Source organism: Palaemon carinicauda, chromosome 24 (assembly GCF_036898095.1).
Source record: "Palaemon carinicauda isolate YSFRI2023 chromosome 24, ASM3689809v2, whole genome shotgun sequence".
Lineage (NCBI taxonomy): Eukaryota > Metazoa > Arthropoda > Malacostraca > Decapoda > Palaemonidae > Palaemon > Palaemon carinicauda.
In genome coordinates, this window is record NC_090748.1 from 20633005 (window position 1) to 20657419 (window position 24415).

General features: G+C 35.6%; 2 protein-coding genes across 2 annotated transcripts in view; both read right to left on the reverse strand.

Moving 5' to 3' along the window:
• Window positions 1-24415, reverse strand: part of LOC137618107 (2-oxoadipate dehydrogenase complex component E1) — a 447864-nt gene that overhangs the window by 344002 nt on the left and 79447 nt on the right. The window lies entirely within an intron of this gene.
• Window positions 10315-24415, reverse strand: part of LOC137617965 (hyaluronidase B-like) — a 32198-nt gene continuing 18097 nt past the window's right edge. Inside the window, exons 2-5 of the mRNA XM_068347895.1 lie at window positions 17926-18030; window positions 17330-17520; window positions 16512-16653; window positions 10315-10504 (exon numbers count right to left, since the gene is read on the reverse strand). Coding sequence (XP_068203996.1) covers window positions 10370-10504; window positions 16512-16653; window positions 17330-17520; window positions 17926-18030 — 573 coding nt within the window. The 3' untranslated portion in view covers window positions 10315-10369. The remainder of the gene's footprint in view (window positions 10505-16511; window positions 16654-17329; window positions 17521-17925; window positions 18031-24415) is intronic.

The window sequence follows — 24415 nt, forward strand, 5'->3', positions numbered from 1 at the left end:
AGTCAATGACAATTCTTCTGTACTTATACCTGTCGAATTCAGGTATTTTGTACTTAGAATTGAAATCAACCCATCTTCACCATCGTAGCTAATTGGTAGTTTGTTACTTGGCATTCAATTAATGATAAATTTTGCAAATTTTTACGTGTTTTTCATATTCAAATAAGCCATATATATTTTTGATACATTAATGTCTGGATTCTCTTAACGACCTCGGGATCAGAGCCCCAGGCGAAATCACACAAAGACAAGAGCTTGGCTCTGGCCGGGAATCGAACCCTGGTCGGCAAGCTTGTATAGACAGTGACTAAGCCACTTGGCCACGAAAAAAGATAAAAGTCAATGACAATTCTTCTGTACTTATACCTGTCGAATTCAGGTATTTTGTACTTAGAATTGAAATCAACCCATCTTCACCATTGTAGCTAATTGGTAGTTTGTTACTTGGCATTCAATTAATGATAAATTTTGCACATTTTTACGTGTTTTTCATATTCAAATAAGCCATATATATTTTTGATACATTAATGTCTGGATTCTCTTAACGACCTCGGGATCAGAGCCCCAGGCGAAATCACACAAAGACAAGAGCTTGGCTCCGGCCGGGAATCGAACCCTGGTCGGCAAGCTTGTATAGACAGTGACTAAGCCACTTGGCCACTAAGAAAGATAAAAGTCAATGACAATTCTTCTGTACTTATACCTGTCGAATTCAGGTATTTTGTACTTAGAATTGAAATCAACCCATCTTCACCATCGTAGCTAATTGGTAGTTTGTTACTTGGCATTCAATTAATGATAAATTTTGCACATTTTACGTGTTTTTCATATTCAAATAAGCCATATATATTTTTGATACATTAATGTCTGGATTCTCTTAACGACCTCGGGATCAGAGCCCCAGGCGAAATCATACAAAGACAAGAGCTTGACTCCGGCCGGGAATCGAACCCTGGTCGGCAAGCTTGTATAGACAGTGACTAAGCCACTTGGCCATGAAAAAAGATAAAAGTCAATGAATGCCAAGTAACAAACTACCAATTAGCTATGATGGTGAAGATGGGTTGATTTTAATTCTAAGTACAAAATACCTGAATTCGACAGGTATAAGTACAGAAGAATTGTCATTGACTTTTAGCTTTCTTCGTGGCCAAGTGGCTTAGTCACTGTCTATACAAGCTTGCCGACCAGGGTTCGATTCCCGGCCGGAGCCAAGCTCTTGTCTTTGTGTGATTTCGCCTGGGGCTCTGATCCCGAGGTCGTCAAGAGAATCCAGACATTAATGTATCAAAAATATATATGGCTTATTTGAATATGAAAAACACGTAAAAATGTGCAAAATTTATCATTAATTGAATGCCAAGTAACAAACTACCAATTAGCTACGATGGTGAAGATGGGTTGATTTCAATTCTAAGTACAAAATACCTGAATTCGACAGGTATAAGTACAGAAGAATTGTCATTGACTTTTATCTTTCTTCGTGGCCAAGTGGCTTAGTCACTGTCTATACAAGCTTGCCGACCAGGGTTCGATTCCCGGCCGGAGCCAAGCTCTTGTCTTTGTGTGATTTCGCCTGGGGCTCTGATCCCGAGGTCGTTAAGAGAATCCAGACATTATTGTATCAAAAATATATATGGCTTATTTGAATATGAAAAACACGTAAAAATGTGCAAAATTTATCATTAATTGAATGCCAAGTAACAAACTACCAATTAGCTACAATCGTGAAGATGGGTTGATTTCAATTCTAAGTACAAAATACCTGAATTCGACAGGTATAAGTACAGAAGAATTGTCATTGAGTTTTATCTTTCTTCGTGGCCAAGTGGCTTAGTCACTGTCTATACAAGCTTGCCGACCAGGGTTCGATTCCCGGCCGGAGCCAAGCTCTTGTCTTTGTGTGATTTCGCCTGGGGCTCTGATCCCGAGGTCGTTACGAGAATCCAGACATTATTGTATCAAAAATATATATGGCTTATTTGAATATGAAAAACACATAAGAATGTGCAAAATTTATCATTAATTGAATGCCAAGAAACAAACTACCAATTAGCTACGATGGTGAAGATGGGTTGATTTCAATTCTATGTACAAAATACCTGAATTCGACAGGTATAAGTACAGAAGAATTGTCATTGACTTTTATCTTTCTTCGTGGCTAAGTGGCTTAGTCACTGTCTATACAAGCTTGCCGACCAGGGTTCGATTCCCGGCCGGAGCCAAGCTCTTGTCTTTGTGTGATTTCGCCTGGGGCTCTGATCCCGAGGTCGTTAAGAGAATCCAGACATTAATGTATCAAAAATATATATGGCTTATTTGAATATGAAAAACACGTAAAAATGTGCAAAATTTATCATTAATTGAATGCCAAGTAACAAACTACCAATTAGCTACGATGGTGAAGATGGGTTGATTTCAATTCTAAGTACAAAATACCTGAATTCGACAGGTATAAGTACAGAAGAATTGTCATTGACTTTTATCTTTCTTCGTGGCCAAGTGGCCTAGTCACTGTCTATACAAGCTTGCCGACCAGGGTTCGATTCCCGGCCGGAGCCAAGCTCTTGTCTTTGTGTGATTTCGCCTGGGGCTCTGATCCCGAGGTCGTTAAGAGAATCCAGACATTAATGTATCAAAAATACATATGGCTTATTTGAATATGAAAAACACGTAAAAATGTGTAAAATTTATCATTAATTGAATGCCAAGTAACAAACTACCAATTAGCTATGATGGTGAAGATGGGTTGATTTCAATTCTAAGTACAAAATACCTGAATTCGACAGGTATAAGTACAGAAGAATTGTCATTGACTTTTATCTTTCTTCGTGGCCAAGTGGCTTAGTCACTGTCTATACAAGCTTGCTGACCAGGGTTCGATTCCCGGCCGGAGCCAAGCTCTTGTCTTTGTGTGATTTCGCCTGGGGCTCTGATCCCAAGGTCGTTAAGAGAATCCAGACATTAATGTATCAAAAATATATATGGCTTATTTGAATATGAAAAACACGTAAAACTGTGCAAAATTTATCATATATATATATATATATATATATATATATATATATATATATGTCTACATATATATATATATATATATATATATATATATATATATATATATATATATATATATATATATATATATATAAGCTATTTGGGACATGTTGATTATTTTCTTATAAATTTCAAAATGATTTCTTTCTTGTAGCTTCTAGTCTTTTATATTTGAATTATTATTTCATAAGTTATGCTGAGTAATCATTGTCATTGTTTTTCAGTGCATTGATAACTTATATTTTCCAGACCCACAAGACATGGGTTGAAGGTAAAATGCCGATATTATTTTGTTCTTTAATAAGTGATTATAAATCTCATCTTCATTATAAGAAATAGTAAAGACACAAAATGAACACAAATTATTTCCCTTTTAAGAATGGAGGGTTGCAACTATGGACTGGAACTTCTATTTGCTGTGGGTTGCAGAATCCACGAGTCCCCTTTTCAGGCTGGAAGGGTAACTCAGTCTAAGGTAGGTTCCCTCCAAATGGTCACGTTGATAAATTTCTCCTACCTCGCCTCGGGCAGAAGTTAGTTCTTTATCCACCTCACGGTTGAAAGGCAAAAAGACATCTCCAACTGGACTTCTCTCCCATTTCTTACAGCAAACTTAATCGCATTCTTGAAGTTAATTGAGTGCCTGTCACGTCGGCTCTTTGTGTGGGGCAACGCCCCAGGATGGGGGAGAAGTGGGAACCTTTCACTAAGACTGCTTGAGAGGAAAAAGCCGGTCCTGCTTCTCACAATCGCAATCGTCTTTTTTAGGCCAATCTAAGTGTGGTAAATTACGTCACGTTATGTTACTGTTCTTATGTTTTATAGGTCCTATCTTCTGACGTAATGGTGACCTCATACACTGTGTTTGGCGTTCTGGTGACGTCATTATTACCGGCTTCCTTGCAAGACTTCTGCTGGCCGGCGAGCAGCGCTTGGCAATTACTCATACCGATGATTCATCCACCACACAAGGGATGTTTGGTCTGCGAAACTACAACGTCAGCATTTAGCGCACACAATACCTTTACATTTTCATCTCTTTCTCGATTCTAGTCTCCCTCTATTCAAAAATTCTTTACGGAATCAGCTAATTTCATATATATATATATATATATATATATATATATATATATATATATATATATATATATATACATACATACATATATATATATATATATATATATATATATATATATATATATATATATATATATATATATATATATATATATATATATATATATATATATATATATGATAAAGGTATTATGATATGCACCACTAATGGTAAATGCATTGATTGAATTATAAAACGGTGAAGTTGGAGGAGAAAAGAAAGCGAAGGGGGCAATAAGTTTCTTTCTGTTCGCACTTCGTTAATCCTTTGTCCTTTTCTTTCTTCTGTCGGAGACAATGCTATGTAAAATGGAAAAAGAATGTCATTTTATTTCATTTCTCTTTATGGTTTCTTAATGAACTTCTACAATTGGGGGTTTGTTCCCTCGTTGTTTTTTACTTTTTTTGCAGAGAGAGAGAGAGAGAGAGAGAGAGAGAGAGAGAGAGAGAGAGAGAGAGAGAGAGAGAGAGAGAGAGAGAGAGAGAGAGAACTGTTTATCTCCTAGGATTTGATTATCGTCTCATCAGATGTATATTGATGAAAAGTCTCTACAACTATCATTATTAGGATTATCATTTTCATTAGTATTAATGATGACAACTAAGCTGCAAGCCCAGTTAGAAAAGTAGAAAGCTTTAAATAAAAGGATAATGAAAAGAAAAGTATCCCTTTATGGAAAAGAGATATTTTTATATAGTGGATGGTATTGTTTTGAAAAATAGGATCTTATATTATTATATAGCTTGCACAACATGGTAATTGAAAGATGATGCCAGATATTAATATTCCGTTTAAAGATAATCATTTTTGACTAACTAATTAATATGAGTCAGGTGTTGAAGACTAGACGGGAAAACACTTCTGGTGGAAGGTAAAACAGAAAATCAAGAGATTTGAGACCTCTGCCAATGAATATTGTCAACAGTTTACGCAAGTCTACGGAAGAAACACTTAGTTTTTCATGTGCTGACCATGGATGAATCTACTGTAGCATTTAATTAATGTCTACGGACAGTCCATCCCCTTTTCATATGCTGACTGTGGTGGCAAAAAATGCAAATCTAGATCTAGATCGAGGATCCGGATTCTGATCATCTCCAAAAATTAATGGAGTTGTCCATGACTTAAGATCTATCTGTAATAAATATTTCGTCTGAATCTGTCGAATAGTTTTGAGGTATTTGTGTCCACAGACACACACACAGATACATAAATAAACTGATTTAACTTTATAACTTCGATGTCGGAAGTAAGAATTCCTCAGAGACAGGCATCCATAAATATGGAAAAAAAACTTTTCTATATACTAATGTGAAATTAAAGAAGATGCAGTTCGATTAGGTTTCTTGAAAGTGAATTTACAATCAAGAATCACACCTAGACTTTTAAGTGAACTCCATGTAATTCATGGTATGTATCCAGTAAAAAGAAATTGGTAGGTCAGACTCAATATCATAGACGCACTGACAAGTAGACTGGAAATTTTTGTGGGGTTTCACTTCACCCTTACAATTTTTACCGCATGTCTAAATTCCAGATATGAGATCAGTGCAAAGAGAATTGCACCATCTTCAAAAACAACACGCTTATTTGAAAGGCCTAGCCACATATCATGTGATAGGAAAAGTAACTTGCTTAGAGCATTATGCAATATGGCGAAATATTTACTTAGCAAACTATTGCTAAAAAAGTAAAAAAATTATTCACCATCTCTCATTTGGTTCAAGTCTGATATCAAAGGGCTCTAGATTAACACAGTAAAAAGCAGTAATAAAGTCAACACCAATGAATGGCAGAAAATGATCATATACAGTATACCTTAGATCAGCCCTTATGCTCCTTCTTATTAAGTTAGGATCAAAGAGGGCCAGGAAATGGCTACTGATGACTCAGCAAGTAGGCATATACACTCCCCAGAATCAGCTATCGGTAGCTCACAAGGATGGTAAGGATACACGCTACTAGAAACTATTGAGTATTTTATCGTAGATAAATTGTAGGCTACTGATGAGGGATAAGATGAGAGGAATTGTAATAGAAAAGAAATGAGTTTACCACACACACGAACAAACACTATATTCTTATACAGTATAGCCTACACAAACACGCATACACACACCTACACAAACACAACATACTTATACAATATACACAAAGATATATACACACACACACACACACACACACACACACACACACACATATATATATATATATATATATATATATATATATATATATATATATATATATATATATATATATAATCATCATCTCCTCCTACGCCTATTGACGTAAAAGGCCTCAGTTAGATTTCACCAGTCGTCTCTACTAGAGCTTTTAAATCAATACTTCTCCATTTACTATCTCCTACTTCACGCTTCATAGTCCTCAGCCATGTAGGTCTGGAACTTCCAACTCTTCTAGTGCCTTGTGATACTAGGGGTTTGTTCTCAAATCTGCAAAATCTGTTGTATATTGTTTCATTGTCATACCACGACTTGTGTCCATACATTAACACCGATCTCACTGAAGTGATATATAGCCTGATTTTTATGTGTAACTTCAGGTAATCTGATTTCTAAATTTTAGTTAACCTAGCCATCGTTTGATTAGCTTTTTTCAATCTTTCAATAAACTCCCAGTCTAAAGAGCTTGTATTAGAGATCATAGTTCGTAAATATTTGAATGATTCTACCTCATTATCCTTTCTCCTTCCAATGATATTTCATCTTCCATTGCATATTCCGTTCTCATCATTTGTCTTTCTTCTATTTATCTCCAGCCTAACCTCCTGTGATATTTCCTGCATTCTGGTAAGCAAGCATTGCAAATCCTGTGGTGTTCTGCAAATAAGGACATCGTCATCAGCATACTCTAAATCAGCTAATTTCCTATTACCAATTTAGTCCAATACTTCTCCACCATCTCCAACTGTTCTATGCATTACAAAATCCATGAGGAGGATAAACAACATAGGTGATAGAACATTCCCTTGGAGTACTCCTCTGTTCACTGGATATTCTTTTGATAGGACTCCACTAACATTAACTTTGCACTTACTATGCTCATGAATAGACTTAATCAAATTCACTCATTTAAGAGGAATTCCATAATAACGCAGGACTCTCCATAAAATTGGCCGGTGCACACTATCAAAGGCTTTTAATAGTCCACAAATACCATCAAAAGGGTATTTCTTTATTCAACACATTGCTCTACAACATGTCTTGAAATAAAAATTTGGTCAGTACAACTTCTACCTTTTCTAAATCCCGCTTGTTCATCTCTCAGCTTTTCATCAATATTTCACTCTAGCCTCTTTAGAATAATCATACAATTTATTTTCATAACAACTGACGTAAGTGTTATGCCTCTGTAATTATTGCAATCAGTCAGATCTCCTTTGTTTTTCCATTTTCACCAAGTCTCTTAGCTCCCATTCATCAGATTTTGCCTCTTCATGCCACATTCTACAAAATAATCTTGTAAGTATTTTGGGTGTCACTTCATTTTTGGTTAATATCATCTCAGCTGTTATTCCATCGTATCCATTGGCTTTCCATCTCTTGAGTTTTCTAAGAATAGCTTCGACTTCAAACACACTGAATTCATTCATGGGCACATCAAGATCTTCCTCATCTTCAGGTATATCAATCAAATTACTCACTTTATATTTCCCATTCGTGACTTCACTAAAGTTTTTTTTTCACTCAACTTTGCCTTCATTCATCCTCGGTTGTTATTACAGATCCATCTCTCTTTTTGATGGGTATATGCTTCTTCTTATATGCCCCCGTTGAGATTTCATTAATAATTCTATGAGCAATTCTTACACCTTAACCACTTCCTGAATTCATAGCTTTGTCAGCCTCATCTGCTTCACTGTCTAAATATTCTCTCCAATCACTCCTGGCTTCTCTTTTGACTCCACTCTCAATACTGGAATACTTAGCATGATCTACCTTGTAATTTTCCTTACTTCCTCGAAAACTTTTAACAATCTATTTCTGTCTTTGTCTCCTTTTTATGGTATCTCAAGTATCATTTGATATCCATGGATTTTTCCTTGTAAATACATATCCCAAAACGTCACTACCAACTGAGTGATATATGTTCTTAATATCACACCATTCTTCGTTTTTTGTCTGCTCTTCTTCTTTTTAAGTTTCTAAGACTGCAAATCGATTCCTACATTCAACAGCAAAGGTTTCTCTGTGCTCTTGTTCTAGAAGCTTAGATGTATCAAACCTAGTTATTCTATCTACATTTCTGTTGGGTGCTTTCAGTTTAAATTTCAGTGTGGCAATGAGGAGTTGGTGATCACTAACAATATCTGCACTTCTATAGCTTCTCACATTTCTAAGAGTCCTTCATCTCTCTTTAATGGCTATGCGATCTATTTGATTTTTGTAGTTGCCACATAGTGAAGTCCATATATATTTGGGGATTTCCTTGTGCTGGAAAAGAATACCTTCATTAACAAGATTATTTGCTGAACAAAATTTTATAAAATGGGCTCTATTTTCATTTGCAACTTCACCAGGTCTCTCAACAACCATCACATTCTCTATGCCTTGGTTAATCTTTCCAACTTTAGCATTGAAGTTATGAATTACAATATTCATATCTCTCTCTGGACTCTCATCTATTACACTTTGCAATTATTCATAGTAATCATCTTTCATTTCTTCAGGGGCATCATTTGTTAGTGCATAACACACTATAATGCACATATTATACTGCGTTGATTTAAACATTACAAGTAATATTCTGCTCTTTACAGCTCTCCACTCAGTTAATACCATTTCTGCTCTTAGTGTCAACATTATTCCAACCCCTTCGCTTTCAAATATAACATTTCTTCCTGAATACATATAAATATATATATATACATATATATATATATATATATATATATATATATATATATATATATATATATATATATATATATATATATATGCATATATATATATTTACATATATATATATATATATATATATATATATATATATATATATATATATATATATATATATATATATATGTATATATATATATTGCCTCGGTCTAAGATTTCCTTACCAATTCCCTTACAACACGTTTAACTTAGGCCCAAGATATCTAAATTATACTCTATAAATTAATTCTCCACTTTCCGTAACTTCTCAATTTGATTCTTAGTTCTAACATTCTAACTATCAATTTTCAATTTTACTTTAGTATTTATTGGCCGGGAGATTCTTAGCACCCCGCTACGCTCGGGACTGGGAGCCATTCTGTCATTTTCGCTTTCCATAGACTGACTAAATCCATAGAGGATTCATTGGCTAGATTCATCAAAAGATAGCCGGTTCCTTGTGATGCGCAGTGCCTATCTCACTAAGGCAAGTGACCCCTGCCTAAGTTTCTCGTTACTTTACCAGGTTGCTCATCCGCTTATATAACCATAGGCAAATAGGGATTGCTAAGATATACCGCCTATGAATTATATGAGTCCCTTTTATTCTTGTGTAATTTCTCTTAAAGATTGATATGAAGAAATGCAAATGAAAAATCGATTACATGAAATGACGATTATAGAGAAAAAACGAAATATACATAATTTCCTCATTTCTTTCGTTAGGAGATACAAGGTGGCAAAAGAATCCGATTTGGTAAACTCATCAAGTGTTTAAGAGGTTTCGATAAATATCTGATGATTAGATATTTAAATTGTATGAAAAATAATTTTTCTTTTTATATATCGTAACTATGCTTGACTGATGGACCAGAACTACCGACTTTGGTCTTCAAAATTTGAATGGTTAGATTCCTCATGTAAAAAGGATTCCAGCTTTATTGTTTTCATAAAAATGCAATTATGAATGCTACCTGGCTAAAGATGTATATATAAGGTAGCTAGTATCAATATAGCAAGATTATTTTATTGATAAGCAAAACCGTGAATATAACTGTTGCCCGTCCTTCTATTATTATTATTATTATTATTATTATTATTATTATTATTATTATTATTATTATTATTATTATTATTAGTATTATTATTATTATTATTATTATTATTATTATTATTATTATTATTATCATAAATAAGAATTCAAGAAAATCAATGAAAAAGTCTTTAGTAATCAACAATTTATTCTGTTATCACTGAGATGTAAGAATCATTTTCTAATAAATAAAAACTATTGTTTTTGTTTAGTTGCGAATGAAATGATTTCCTTCATAAGCCTCGGAGAGCGTAAAGCAAGTTTCAGTCTAGACTCTGGTATCTCCAAGATGTTCTTGACCAAAGGCCCGAAGACTGTATCGACATATTCCTGTAAGTAAAAGAAGGGACATAATAAAAGATTTTACTACATGTCTTAAAAGTCAACCCAACAAAATATGATCGTAATAGATTGTTTACAAACATTCCCTTGCTGCTTTGTATGTCAATTTTAATATATGTACATTTTTAAACTTTCAGTAACTCAGCATGTGGTTACTTTTACTTTGGTAAGAATAATCTTTCGTGATTATCTAAAATGAAAGTGTTTTATGTACGTTGTGAACTTATTCTAATTTTCATTTGGTAGTGAAGGGTCCAATTAATATACACTTAAACACAATTATGTTATTATTATTATTATTATTAAAATTATCATTACTACTACTACTACTACTACTACTACTACTACTACTACTACTACTACTACTACTAGTACTATTATTATTATTATTATTATTATTATTATTATTATTATTATTATTATTATTATTATTATTATAACTGCAACCCTAGTCTTAGAAGCAGGATTGTATAAACCCAAGGGCCCCAACAAGGAAAAAATAGTGAGAAAATGAAATAAGAAAATAAATAAATTACAAAATAATTAATCAATAATTGAAATAGACTATTTCAAAAACAGTAACAAAATTAAAACAGATGTTTCATATATAAACTAAAAAAAAGAAGAATTGTGTCAGTCTGTTCTATTTAAAAAATTTGCTGCAAGTTTGAACTTTGGACGTTCCACCGATTCAACTATCTGATTAGAAATATCATTCTACAACTTGGTCACAGATGGAATAAAACTTCTAGAATACTGTGTAGTATTGAGCCCCATGATGGAGAAGGTTTGACTATTGTGATTAACCGTATACCTATTATTACGAACAGGTACTGTCCTGGAAGATCTGAATGCAATGGATTGTCAGATTTATGAAAAATATTATGCAACATGCATACCGAGCTTAATGAACGACAGTGCCGGAGATTAATATTAATATCAGGAATAAAAAATGAGATAAACCGTAAGTTCCTGTCCAAGAAATTAAGATGAGAATTAGCAGCTGAAGACGAGAATGAAGAAATTAAAACACTCCAGAATAGATTGATCACCGATAATCTTGAAAGACTTTCTAAATAAGGCAATTTTTTGAGCAAATAAATTTGCTGTCGAGAATCACATCTAGGAATTTAAGATCTTTTAAGAAACATTATGAATGCTGAGATCCGGATGTTGAGGAGCAACTGTCCTCGACCTACTTCCAAACATACTTCAAGTTTTGTTAGGATTCAATTTCATGCCCCATAATTTGCACCATGTAATAATTCTAGCTAGATCTCTATTAAAGGATTCAACAACCTCAGATCTAGATTCAGGAGATAGAATTGATAAAAACAGAGTTGCAGACTCTGCATATAAAGCGATTTTTTTTTCTTGGTAAACCTCACGATATTTGCATATAATGTGAAAAGTATTGGGTCAGGAAAACTACCCTGAGGAACACCAGGTATCACTTTCATATACTCATTATGGTGCCCATCAACAACAGCTCTTTGTTATCAATTACTTAAGAATTTAATAATGATGCTAAGAAAAAACCCACGCACTCCGAACTGTTTGACTTTGAAAACAACGGCTTCATGATTAACACAAGGGCAACTCTAAAATCAAGGCCAATCATGCGACCTCCCTGATCAAATTGCATACTAGGGAACAGATGATTACCCTCAGAAAACCTATTTAGACGTTTAGGCAAGAGGTTCAAAAACCTTAGGTAATATGGGAGCTATGGAAATTCGGCGGTAATGAGTAGGACTTGAGCTACTACAAACGCATTTACATAATAGTGTAACATTATCTATTCTCCAACAAGTGTAAAAAGAACCTCTTCTCGCTAACTTGTGCAATATAACAGATAATATTGGAGCTAAGAAATCTGCAGTCTTTATAGAAAACAAAGAAAAAATGCATTTGGGTCTACACTTCCATAAGCATCAAGGTCCATCAACAGAGCTTTAATTTCACGAGATCGTAAAGCTAAACTAGTAAGTTTAGCCTCAGGGAAACAGGAATGAGGAAGACCAGGTTTCTAATTACTCTGCTTACTGTCAAACACATCCGCCAAAAGGGTTGCCTTTTTCTTCGGACAGTGAGTGACATAGCTTCTGGTTTAAATAAAATAGGAAATGTTACGTATACACTAAAGACTACAGATTTAAAGGTAGCCCACCCCGTTTGTTTCTGAGTCATACCAGAAAGGGTTTCTTTTATGATTAAATTGTATTTATTTTCAGTAGAAGCATAAAATCTCTAAGCAAAAGCTTTAAGCTGAGTATAGTTATTCCAAGTGAAATCCGATCTGTTACCCTTCCGAAGATGATAGGCCTCATACTTCTCCAAACAAATATATCTAAAATCATCAGTGAACCAGGATTTGTCCTTCACTCGGTACGTTAGCACACGAGAAGGGATACGCCTATCAATTATGTTGACTAGATTCACATTCAAAGGAACAGTAGTCTTAACATTATTATACAACTGTGACCAATTCTAGCTCAAAAGATCATTGAAAATGCTATTCTAGTCTGCTTGGGATTTTGCATAAATCTTATATGACTATGACACATCGGGGACAGGGTGTTCAGTCGTCACTACTAATAAAATCAAGGCATGATCAGATGTAATAACTAAAGAACCAACCCTATTTGCTATAATGCCAGCGGAGTCTGTGTAAACGAGGTCCAAGCAGCTATCAGACATGCGAGTAGTTTCATTTATATTTCACTCACAGACTGGCTCAGAGGCAAATTCCAAAGCTCTTAAGCCATGGCGATAAGTAGGAGAAATATAAATTAACCCCTCCCTATGGTGAGCATTGAAATTACCAACAAAAACAAAAGCGACCTTTCTATCATTTTCTATCTTAGCCGTAATAGAAAATAAACTCTTTCATGTCTGGATTCCGGTAGATCGAACACAAATAGAAGTTGTTATGCCTACCACAAACTTTTATTACTTTAATCTCATGCCATCCACATTCATAGTAGGACATATGAGTAGCAGGGTACTCAATCCTAATATACACTGTCATTTCCCTAGCCCTAGGAATGGTATCCCGTTTCAAAATTATTGGCTTTTTAAAACCATTCATAAGGATCTCAGATTAGTGTCTCATATTAGAAACTAAAGTTTCTGAGGACAAAAGAATATCATACTGGATGCAAATATAAAGGTCTTGAATATTTACATGCAGATCACGAACATTGCAATACAGTAGACGATACTGACAAAGTCCAGGACGTACTGGTCCCGCATTTTGCTTAATGCCTCCAGACACGATAGGAATTCATGGTAATAAAAGATTTATCATACTTAAAAACCCTCTTAACAATAACAATATATATAGAAATATGAATAAAGTGACTAATAAAACCCATAGACTATCCATAAAAAGTCGAAAAAACTGGTAAACATGGTGGGGCCGATACACCAAGCAAGGCTAAATATCCTCCAGGATAGCCATTTGCACTAGAATTCTAAGAAAACCACAGAACTATTAAATAAAGGAAATAAAATTCCTTCAAAATTGGTCTTTTAAGAGACGATAATTTTATTCCACTACATATAGTCATCATCATCATTCTCACCATTGTCTTAGACTTCACGTGCCTAAGTAAAGTTCTGCCTTTAATATCTATTGGAATTCTCGTCTAGAAAATATCCAATCTCTTGCAGCCTCCAGTCTCTTAGTTTTCACCCAAAACGAGTGTGGTCTTTTAACTCCTCTGGTGTTCCGAGGAACCCAGTTGTAAAGAACATTTTGAAGACATTTCACTATATCGCATAATCTGGCTTCTAATATTTTTCTTAGAGCTTAGCAATGGAACTGAAAACATCTTTTAAACGTATTCTTATTTTCATACCAAATTAGTGTCAGTATACAAGTACAGATCAAATTAAATTATGTGTAGTCCTACTTTCTTAAGTAGTGCAAATATTTGATTTGCCTTTATATACTTTCGTTAAATTCTATGTGAAGAGAAATTTGGTTTAGTATGAATATTCCTGAATATCTGAAAGACCCATCCTGCTGATGTTTTCCAAACCTCACAAATAGAAATAATTTTTTCGTCTATTCTTTCTAAAGCCTTTAAAAATAGTTTGTTAGTTTGATTTCTCTACAATTTCCTCACTCCTCACTCTTGTTTGAACACCTTTAACATCAGAGTTTCATTTCAGTCATCTGACATTACTTCCTCTTCCAATTTTTCTCGTAAAAGTTCCAGTATACATTCTACTCTTTTTACAAAAGTTACTTCAATAATTCAATATGCCCCTGTGATGGACCTACATCCTTGCCCTTTCTAATATTAATTATTATCTTCTTTATAGATTGTATTTCCTGCATAGGTTCTCCCAGCCTCCCGTTCCCTCGATATCACTCTTTCACTTTTTGTTTTATGTTGTCATCGGTATGCAAGATATTTTCTTCTCTATCTTTGATGATACCTTCTGGTTCAAGTTTTATCTTGTCATATTCCCCTTCCTATATTTTTCAATTATTCTTTTCCCCTCCTTTGGAGCACTTCCAACAGCTATACGCATTATTTTTGTTTCTCTTTCCTCGTCTTTATAATGTCTCCCTTTGAAATCTGCGAATTCCATAGATTTCTCTCTTTGCTTGATATTGTACCTTTTTTATTGAGCACCATTTTTTATTCCTATTGTCAATTCATATCCACTTTTCCCTCTAATTGCCTCCTCTTCACATTTCATATATAATGTTTCAATATATTTCTAAATATCCTCCTACTCTACTAACTCAACCTTCTTTTAAATTTATTCTTACTTGTTGTCTTTCTCTCCTATACGTTTTATACGGTTCAAACTTTCCATATAAATATAGTAACCTATGTTACTACCTACATCACTTATCCTTGGTTATTTTTCAATTCTCTACACTGCATCTGTCTTCTCTCTTAACTGCATAAACGATCTTATTTGGCTTAGTATTATTATTATTATTATTATTATTATTATTATTATTATTATTATTATTATTATTATTATTATTATTATTATTATTATTATTATTATTATTACTTGCTAAGCTACAACCCTTGTTGGAAAAGTAGGATACTATAAGCTCAGGGGCCCCAACAGGGAAAATAGCTCAGTGAGGAAAGAAAAAAGGAGGAATAGAATATTTTAAGAATAGCAACAACATGCTATCAGTTTCGTACGTTACTGAAGATAATTTTCATACACTAGGCATACATGCAGAATAATTAGAAACTTTGTGCTCTTTCCAGTACATACCACCATCTTCATTCGGCCCTCCAAATTATGTGATCCCTTTAGCTCATTATATCTATTACTTCAATTTCCTGCTTATTATTCTTCGTTCAATCATTCCTTTTTCTGTTGGCATTAATATCATACCTTCTCTACCAATTCAGTTTGGCTTCCCCAAATAAATAAATACACAATCTCTCACTTAGCCTCTTTTTCTCCCCTGATTTGTAGTTATCTAAGATACCCAATTCATATAACATGATTCAATTTTTACCTGATGTGTTCTTATAGGATTCCGGGGTGTTTCTTATTTTCGAATTTCTTATTTCGAATGCATTCTTAAAATTTATAAGCAATGGTAAAATTCATGGAGATTCACTGCATAGATACACTGAAATATAACCAGTTCCTTGCAAGCGACATTTGCTATCTGACTAAAGCTAGTGAACCCTTCAGCTGTAAAAATGAAAAAGAAGAAAAAAATAACCTTAGTCATCTGCTAGGACACAATAATTAGCTCTTTAACCTTATCTATCATCCCGATGAAAATCATTTCTTGTGCCCATCCTGTGTTGGGTTAATATTTTTTGTTGGAGATGTGGCCTTTACCAACTTATAATCTAAGTTCTTGTCCAAAACTCAGATATCACTAGCTTGACCTGACAGGGATGCAACTTTCCAAAAGGCCTCTTTCTCTAAAGAATCAGAGATGTTTGCTGGTCAAAAAGCAAGAAAAACAATAACAATAACTGTTGCTTACCTGGAACTGTAAACACTTTTCTTCTGTATTTAGATCGCTTGAACTTCCCCAGATGACAGAGCCATCGAGATGTTGGTCTTTGGACAAACCGATTGTATTGATGATATCTTCTGGTGTTATGAACTTTTCCACTTCGTGATATCTATCGGATAATAGGAGCTATATATTTCTTGTGGACTTTGACCGTATAGTATTATGTTTTCCTAACTTTTTGGTCAAGCAATACAAAATATCGTAGATTAATCATAAACACCGATTTCATGCAAACTTCTATGTATCATTAAACAAAAGCTGTCATATAAATGATGTACATCGATAAACAAAGTAAAGGATTAGAAAATTACCCAAAATTTTACATTGCAAATGAACTTGTATGCATCAAAAAAAAAAAAAAAAAAAAAAAAAAAGTCTGATACTCATTGTTTACTATGACTATAAAGTTTTCCCGATATATCTTTACCCATGTCTGGGTTGTTAAGACGGGAGTATGGGATTGGAAATTATTTTCGCCTCGATTTATGTATATCTTTAAGCTTAAAATCCACCTTCCTCCTTACAAGTATTGCATTTATATTTTAGCCAATATGTTTACTAATGAAAATCTTGCCTAGAACAAAGAAAATGTGTACTATACATCAACAGATATGTGATTTGAATGTACTGAAGTATTTTGTTTCTAATTTGATACATTTTATATGTGATCTAATGGATTTTTTAACCAAGTAACCATGGCATATCTTAAACCCCTAATGTCACCCTCATTTGTAGGTAATTTACAAAAAGAAGAAATTGTAGAAAAGATGAGAATCCTAAATTACCTATACCAGCAGTAGGTGAAAATGGCGATGGGATTACTGATCATTTTGTTCAACCTCTGAGACTCCAGGATCCTTCCAAGGGCCATGTTCCTCCTTCCCTCAACGCCTTCTTTCTCCAAGAGGTAAATACTTGGGTACATAGCTTTACTTGCTTCATAGATCCAAAGGGTGTTGTCGTTCATCTCAGATATCTAAAGAGGGTGGAATCCGAGTTATATTTTACCTTTTGAATTATTAATTCTAGTAGACTCCTATACAAAAATGGCCGTTTGGTAAAAGGAACATGTGATATATAGGTAGTAATCAAAACATATACTGCAATGTGAGTAAGCTATCAGCCATCTCTTCAGAGACAGCAAAGAGAAATTGTTTGATACATGACACATTATTGGGGAAATTTTGATCTATCTGATAGTTAATATTGTTGAGAAAATGGAAATCCTAGCAGTCAGAGTTAAATAGATATGTTTCATATTTAAGTTGTGAGAAATGTTTATCTCTTCTAAAGTTGGAGAGAGAGAGAGAGAGAGAGAGAGAGAGAGAGAGAGAGAGAGAGAGAGAGAGAGAGAGAGAATAATTGTAGCAGAGATTCTCACCGCTTTTCCGCATTCGACTACTCCTCCATGATTCTTGCAGTAAGGGTAATGATAATACCCCCAAAGACCGTTTGGTCTCAAATCAGCTCCAATATCGAGTACGACCTGTACGGGAAATATATAGTTTGATGGAAGACATAAGAAGGCACACACAAAAACCCTATTATTTAGATATATATTTACTTGTATGTTGATGGAGTGGTGAGAGAGGTGAATGCTCGCGTGCTTGGACGAGGATTGAAACTGGTAGACGAGAATGACCATGAATGGGAGGTAAATTAGTAGTTGTTTGCGGATGATACTGTAGAGGATTAATTTTATTTTAATTTATTTTTTGTTTGCCAAATCAAGAGAGAGAGAGAGAGAGAGAGAGAGAGAGAGAGAGAGAGAGAGAGAGAGAGAGAGAGAGTGTTTGTTTAAGTTTTGTCAGAGAGAGAGAGAGAGAGAGAGAGAGAGAGAGAGAGAGAGAGAGAGAGAGAGAGAAAGTGTTTACAGTATTGGCTTTAGTTTTGTCACAGAGAGAGAGAGAGAGAGAGAGAGAGAGAGAGAGAGAGAGAGAGAGAGTTGTTTTAGTATTGTTAAATAGAGACATTTTATTTGCTTTAGCTTTGTCATTAATGAGAGAGAGAGAGAGAGAGAGAGAGAGAGAGAGAGAGAGAGAGAGAGTGTTTATTTACTTAAGTTTTGTCAAACCGCAAGAAAGAAAGTGTTTATTTGCTTTAGTTTTGTCAGAGAGAGAGAGAGAGAGAGAGAGAGAGAGAGAATTTCATTTGCTTTAGTTTTGTTAGATTGCGCGTGCGCGAGAGAATGTGTGTATGTGCGTTTGTGTGTGCGTGTTTTGTGTGTCCGTGGTGCGCGCCGAAGAACAAGGATAATTAGCGAATGATTGTTTGAAGTTGGAAAGATTGTTGGTATATTTGAGGTTGTTTGTTTACATTTTTTAGCTAGGATAGGCGGTGATGAATGTCTTGGGCGAAAGCATTAGATCTTGGACGATAGAAGGAGTCGGTTCTGCATTTTTTTTGTTCTTCGGAAGCCGGCTGTTTAGTATTTTTATGTTCTGAGTAAGTACTGTTTTTATTTATTTTTGTTAGGCGCGTTCATGAGTGATAGAAAGTTTATTGTTTATCTTTGATTATAGTGCGATAGTTAAGTTAGTTAGGAGTGTTCATAAGTGTTTTTCTTTTTTATTTTGGCAGGCCGCGATTCCTCCTTTGGGGAGATTTATTTGAATTTGACTATTGATGACCTGGCTTACTTAAGGAACTTGTGTTTAGAATGCTCTAGTGGATTGATCAACTGTTGACGACCTGGCCTGTTTATTACAATTACGATTTCGATTGCTTATTGATGAGGATGATGATGACGATATAGACTGCCAAATTAAGTGAAGCAGTTATAGCAGCTTGTGCCAGTGTTACGTCTGCCAGGGAGTTGTGGCTTTGGCCGAAAAGGATTGTCGGCCCTAGTGTGGATAAAGAGTTCCACACTTTAACAAATATTGATTTATTTCTGGGTTGTGGTATACGATTGGGTTAATATTAAGTGATTTATTTTAGTGTGTGGGTAAGTGTCTTTCGGTACTGTGTGTGGGTAAGTGTTTTTCGGTACTGTGTGTGGGTAAATGTTTTTCGGTACTGTATGTGGACTGACGGTGTTGGGTTTATGTAAAGGATATTATTTTTTTCGATTATTGGTGAGTTCTGTGTACCCACACACACAGCTATAATATATAAATATAAAAGTGCTATTTTTGTCTGTTTTGTGTTAAGTTTAATGATTTGTGTTCTGTTTTTGGTTGCGTTAATATAGTTTTAAGGCTATGTTTTGTTTTCATTTTCCTTCTGTCCAAGAGTCTAGTTTAAAGTAAAGTAAGGGGAAAGTTTGTGTTGTGGGATATTTTGGAAGTAAGAGTGATCAAGGGTGTGGGGGTTGTGTTTTGTATACATCCCGCTACATAAATTTGGCGCCCGAACAGGGACGACTGTTGAAGGTGGGATTGAAACTGGACTGTTGGACAAGGGTAAATAGGTTTTGGAATTACTTAAAATATTAATAGTATTGAAATGGAGTTAATGGAAGAACAGTTGCATATTTTAAAGGAGGAATTGCGGTTGTCTAATGAGCGAGAGGAGAGGTTGTTGTTGGAGAATGCGAGGTTAAGTAGTGAGAATGAGGAGATGCAAAGGAAACTTAGGGAACTTCAGGGAACTGTAGAGAGAGTGGAAGAGGGTGTTGAGATGAGGATGCGAGAAAATGAGAAACGAATGGAAGCTATGATAGGGCAAGTAATGGGGATGATGAAAACTGTTATAGGTGAAGGTGCAGTCGGAGGAGTGGCTTCTGCTTCTGGTAACGGGTTGATTGTGGAAGAGGATAGGGTAAGTGATAATGGGGAAGGTAGTGATAGTGATATTGAAAGTAAAGGGCCTAGACATAGTAAGATTGGAACGAAGGGTGATAGGAAGAAGGAGAAGAAAGGTAAAGATAATGTGAAGAAAGAAAAGAAGAAAGGTCAAGGTGTGAGTGAGGATGATCATGATTGGGTGAAGGTGGTAAGTAAGAAAAAGGGTAAGAAGGGGATAGTTAAAGATAGGACTTTGAGTGTAGAATTAGATTCATTGTATTCAAATGAAGAAGAAGGCAACAAGAAGGGAGTAGACAGTGAAGATAGTAGTGAGAATGAAGTAGAGGAAGTTTGTAAGACAGTGTTTATGAGAGAGGTTCCTAGGTGTGAAAGTTTTAATGAACATAGCAGTAGGGATGTATATGACTTCTTTAGGGAATATGAAAAGTTTTGTCAGGCTAAGTATGGAGATAGTAAGAGAGTTTGGGCTAGGGAGTTGGGAGAATTTTTGTCAGGATATTTGTTGACGATGTATGGGGTGATAATGAGTGTAGGAGAGGTTGAGTATGAAAGTGTAAAGAAGAGGATAATTGAACAGGTAAAACGTATGAAAGGTAGTGTTAGGTATAAGCGAAAAAATTATTTTGATGAAGCACGAATGAAGGTGGGTGAAGCAATCTCGATGTATGTATGTCGGTTAGAAACATTGGCTAGAAAGAAGTATGGGGACGAAGGAATAAATGAAAATAAGGAACTAATGAAGAAGTTTTTGGGTACAGTACCAGAGAGTGTGTGTGAGTTTATTAATTTGAAACGGAAGGAGAAAATGAGGTGGACTAGAGAGAGATTGACTTGGGATGATATTTTAGAGATAGTTGAGGATTACGAGTTGGATAGGTGTATGAAAGAAAGTAAATCTGTGAGTGTAAGAACTGGAATGGAGGAATGTGTGCCAGAATTTGGTAGTTTTAGAGATGCTGTTATGAGAGGGCCAATGAGGGCAGCTGATAGTGTAATAGATAGAAGTGTTAGGGTGAGTAATGTAGGAATACCCATGCCGAGAAATGACGGGTTTAGACAGGGAAATCAAGTTTGGAGAGATAGAAGTGCTAGTACGCAGCAAGTTAGGTTAGGTAGTGGTATCCGTGAAGAGAGGTGTTATAGGTGTGGGAAGGTAGGACATAAAAAGAACGAGTGTAGATGGGCATTAGGAGCATGTTTCGGGTGTGGAGAGACAGGACATCGTATTAGCGACTGTAAGAAAGAGAAAGTGGTTAAGTGTTATCGGTGTGGTATGACTGGACACTTAGCGAGTGGATGCCGTAATAATCGTATGAATGTAATTTGTGGTAATTGTGGTAAGGATGGTCATTATGCTAGAATGTGCAAGGAGCCGCGGGGTAAGTGTACTGAATGTGGTGCAGATGGGCATGTAGCTAGGGTTTGTAGAAAGAAGGGATCAAGTCAGCCAGGATGTTCGGGAAACTAATTAATCAGAGGGTTCAGCTGGGTGAGTCCTCGTGTGTGTGGGGAGTGAATGTGATGCATGTTCGTGAGGGTTTATTGCATGAAGATGTGATGGGAGAAAGAGCACATGATTGCATGAGTGTGAAAATGATTTTTAATGGTGTAGAGTTGGTTGGTTTGATTGATACTGGTTGTGGTGTCAATTTAATGTTTAGGAATGTATATGATAAGGTAAAAGAGGTTTGTGAATTTAAAGGATGTAAGGGTGAAGTAAAAGGTATTGGTAATTTGCGTATGCCTGTGCAAGGAAAGTTGCGGGAAAATGTATGATTGGGGGCTGATGATGGAGGATAATGATTTTTACGTGGTTGAGGGAGCGAATGAGAAATATGACGTACTGCTTGGGTATAAATTTCTGAAAAAATGTGGTATGATTGTACATCCAAGTGTGAATATGATTGAAATAAAGGTTAAAGGTAATATTTGTGGGGAATTTTATTTAAAGGAAGACGGCAGAGTGAGTACGAAGGTGTGGAAGGGAGTGCCGTTGGTAGCAAAGGAAAGTGTAAAGTTATCGGGTAAGAAAGGTGAGGTGATTAGTGTAAAAGTTGCATGGCCGAGCAGTCTGGGAATTTCAAATAGTGATAAGGATGAATATGTAGTGGAAGGTATGGAAGCAGGTAATTTGGTGAAAACGAGTGCGTATATATATGATGGTGTTATGAATATGCAGGAACCCCAGTGTATGTAAGGTTGTTGCCGAGTGTTAGGAGGAAGAGAGTACGTGGAATACGTGAGGGCGATTGCATGGGATGTATGTATACACTGATCAATGTAGAGGATGGAAGATATGTTAAGGCGAGACAGGTAATGGCTGGTAAGGTAAAGAACGATGACGATTGGGATTACGATACGTTGAAAGGAAGAATTAAGTTAGATGAGAGTATAAATGAGGTCGAAAGGGAACGATTGCTTAAGATGTTATGGGATAAGCGGAGAGTTGTGAGTCTCGGTGACAATGATTGTGGGGGGGCAGACCTGCCAGAATTTAAAATAGTTCTCAGTGATGATACCCCCATATATCAGCGTCCCAGCATTTTTCTCCGCCTATTGCCAAGGAGATAGAGGAGCAGTGTCAGGAATTAGAGCGTATGGGTGTAATAGAAAGGAGTGAGAGTGCCTGGAATAGCCCTATTGTCCCTGTACGAAAGCCTGATGGAAGTTTACGCATGTGTAATGATTATAGGAAGGTGAATGAGGTGACTGTTAAAGAACGTTTTCCAATGAATGTGGTGTCTGATTGTGTTTATAAGATGCATGGAATGAAAGTTTTTACTAAATTAGATTTGGTGAGGGGCTATTACCAGATGCCTCTAGCAGAGGGGAGCAGGCCCATTACCGCATTTTCAAGTACGAATTGTCACTTTCAATTTAAAAGGTTGAGTTTTGGTCTTGCTAATGCGCCTGCTGCCTTCCAAAGAGCGATGAATGTTGTATTGGCTGGTTTCGATCGACAGAAGGTGACTGTTTTTATAGATGATATTCTGATTGCGAGCGAGACTGTTGAGGAACATATGCGGTTGCTTGAGGCAGTGTTGATGCGGTTAATTGAAGTTGGTGTGAAAATTAAGCTTGAGAAGTGTACATGGTTGTCCAGGGAGGTGGAATTTCTTGGGCATGTAGTGGGTGAATCTGGTATAAGGAAGAGTGACAAGTTTGTGAATAAGGTTGCGAGAATTTCCACGTCCCCGGACTGTGCGTGAGTTGCAAGGTTTTCTTGGTTTGGTTGAGTTTGGGCGCAAGTTTGTTAGAGATTGTTCAGGTATAGGGAAGCCGTTGAATGAATGGACGGGTAAAAGGAATAGTACAAAATTAAAATGGATTGATCGGATGATAGAAGCGTTTGAAAGGTTGAAGGAAGAGGCCGCGAAAGACGTCACTTTGGCATTTCCAGACTACAGTGAAAATGCGAGTATGCTAGAGTTGTATACGGATGCGAGTGGGGTTAGTATGGGTGGTTGTTTGGTTCAAATGCAGAGAGTAAATGGAGAAGAGCAATTGAGAGTAATAGCGTATGTTAGTAAAGCGTTTAATAAAGCTGAGCGGAAGTATTCGACGATTGACAGGGAATTGACTGCAATACGATTTTGTGTGAAAGCATTGAAAGTATTTTTGTATGGTGTAAAATTCATTGTGCGTACTGACCATCAGCCCCTAGTGTATATGATAAGGAAAGAGTGTGTGAATGCAAGGGTTGCTAGGACCATAGAGGATTTGAATGAATTTGATTTTAGGTTAGAATATGTACCGGGAAATAAGAATGTGATAGCAGATGCGATGTCGAGGATGCATGGGAGGATGGAAGATAAAGAGAGTAATCAGAATTCTGAAAGGTTGCCTGAAGGTTTAGTTGTGGAGCAGTGTTGTGAAGGGGAAGATATGGTATATAAGTGTATCCTAATGGGTTTAAGTAAGTTAATACAAGAGGGGTTAGATACGGAAATACCATGTAGTGTAACTGAGCTTAAAAGAAGGGTGATGAATGAAGTGTCAAAAGAAATGGTATATGAGGAGGAGAGTAGTGTACTAGAAGGGGAAGTATTATCAAAGATATTAATGGTGGTAAGTATGTTGTATGGTGTAACTGTGTATTTGTATTTTGGATGGAATCGACCG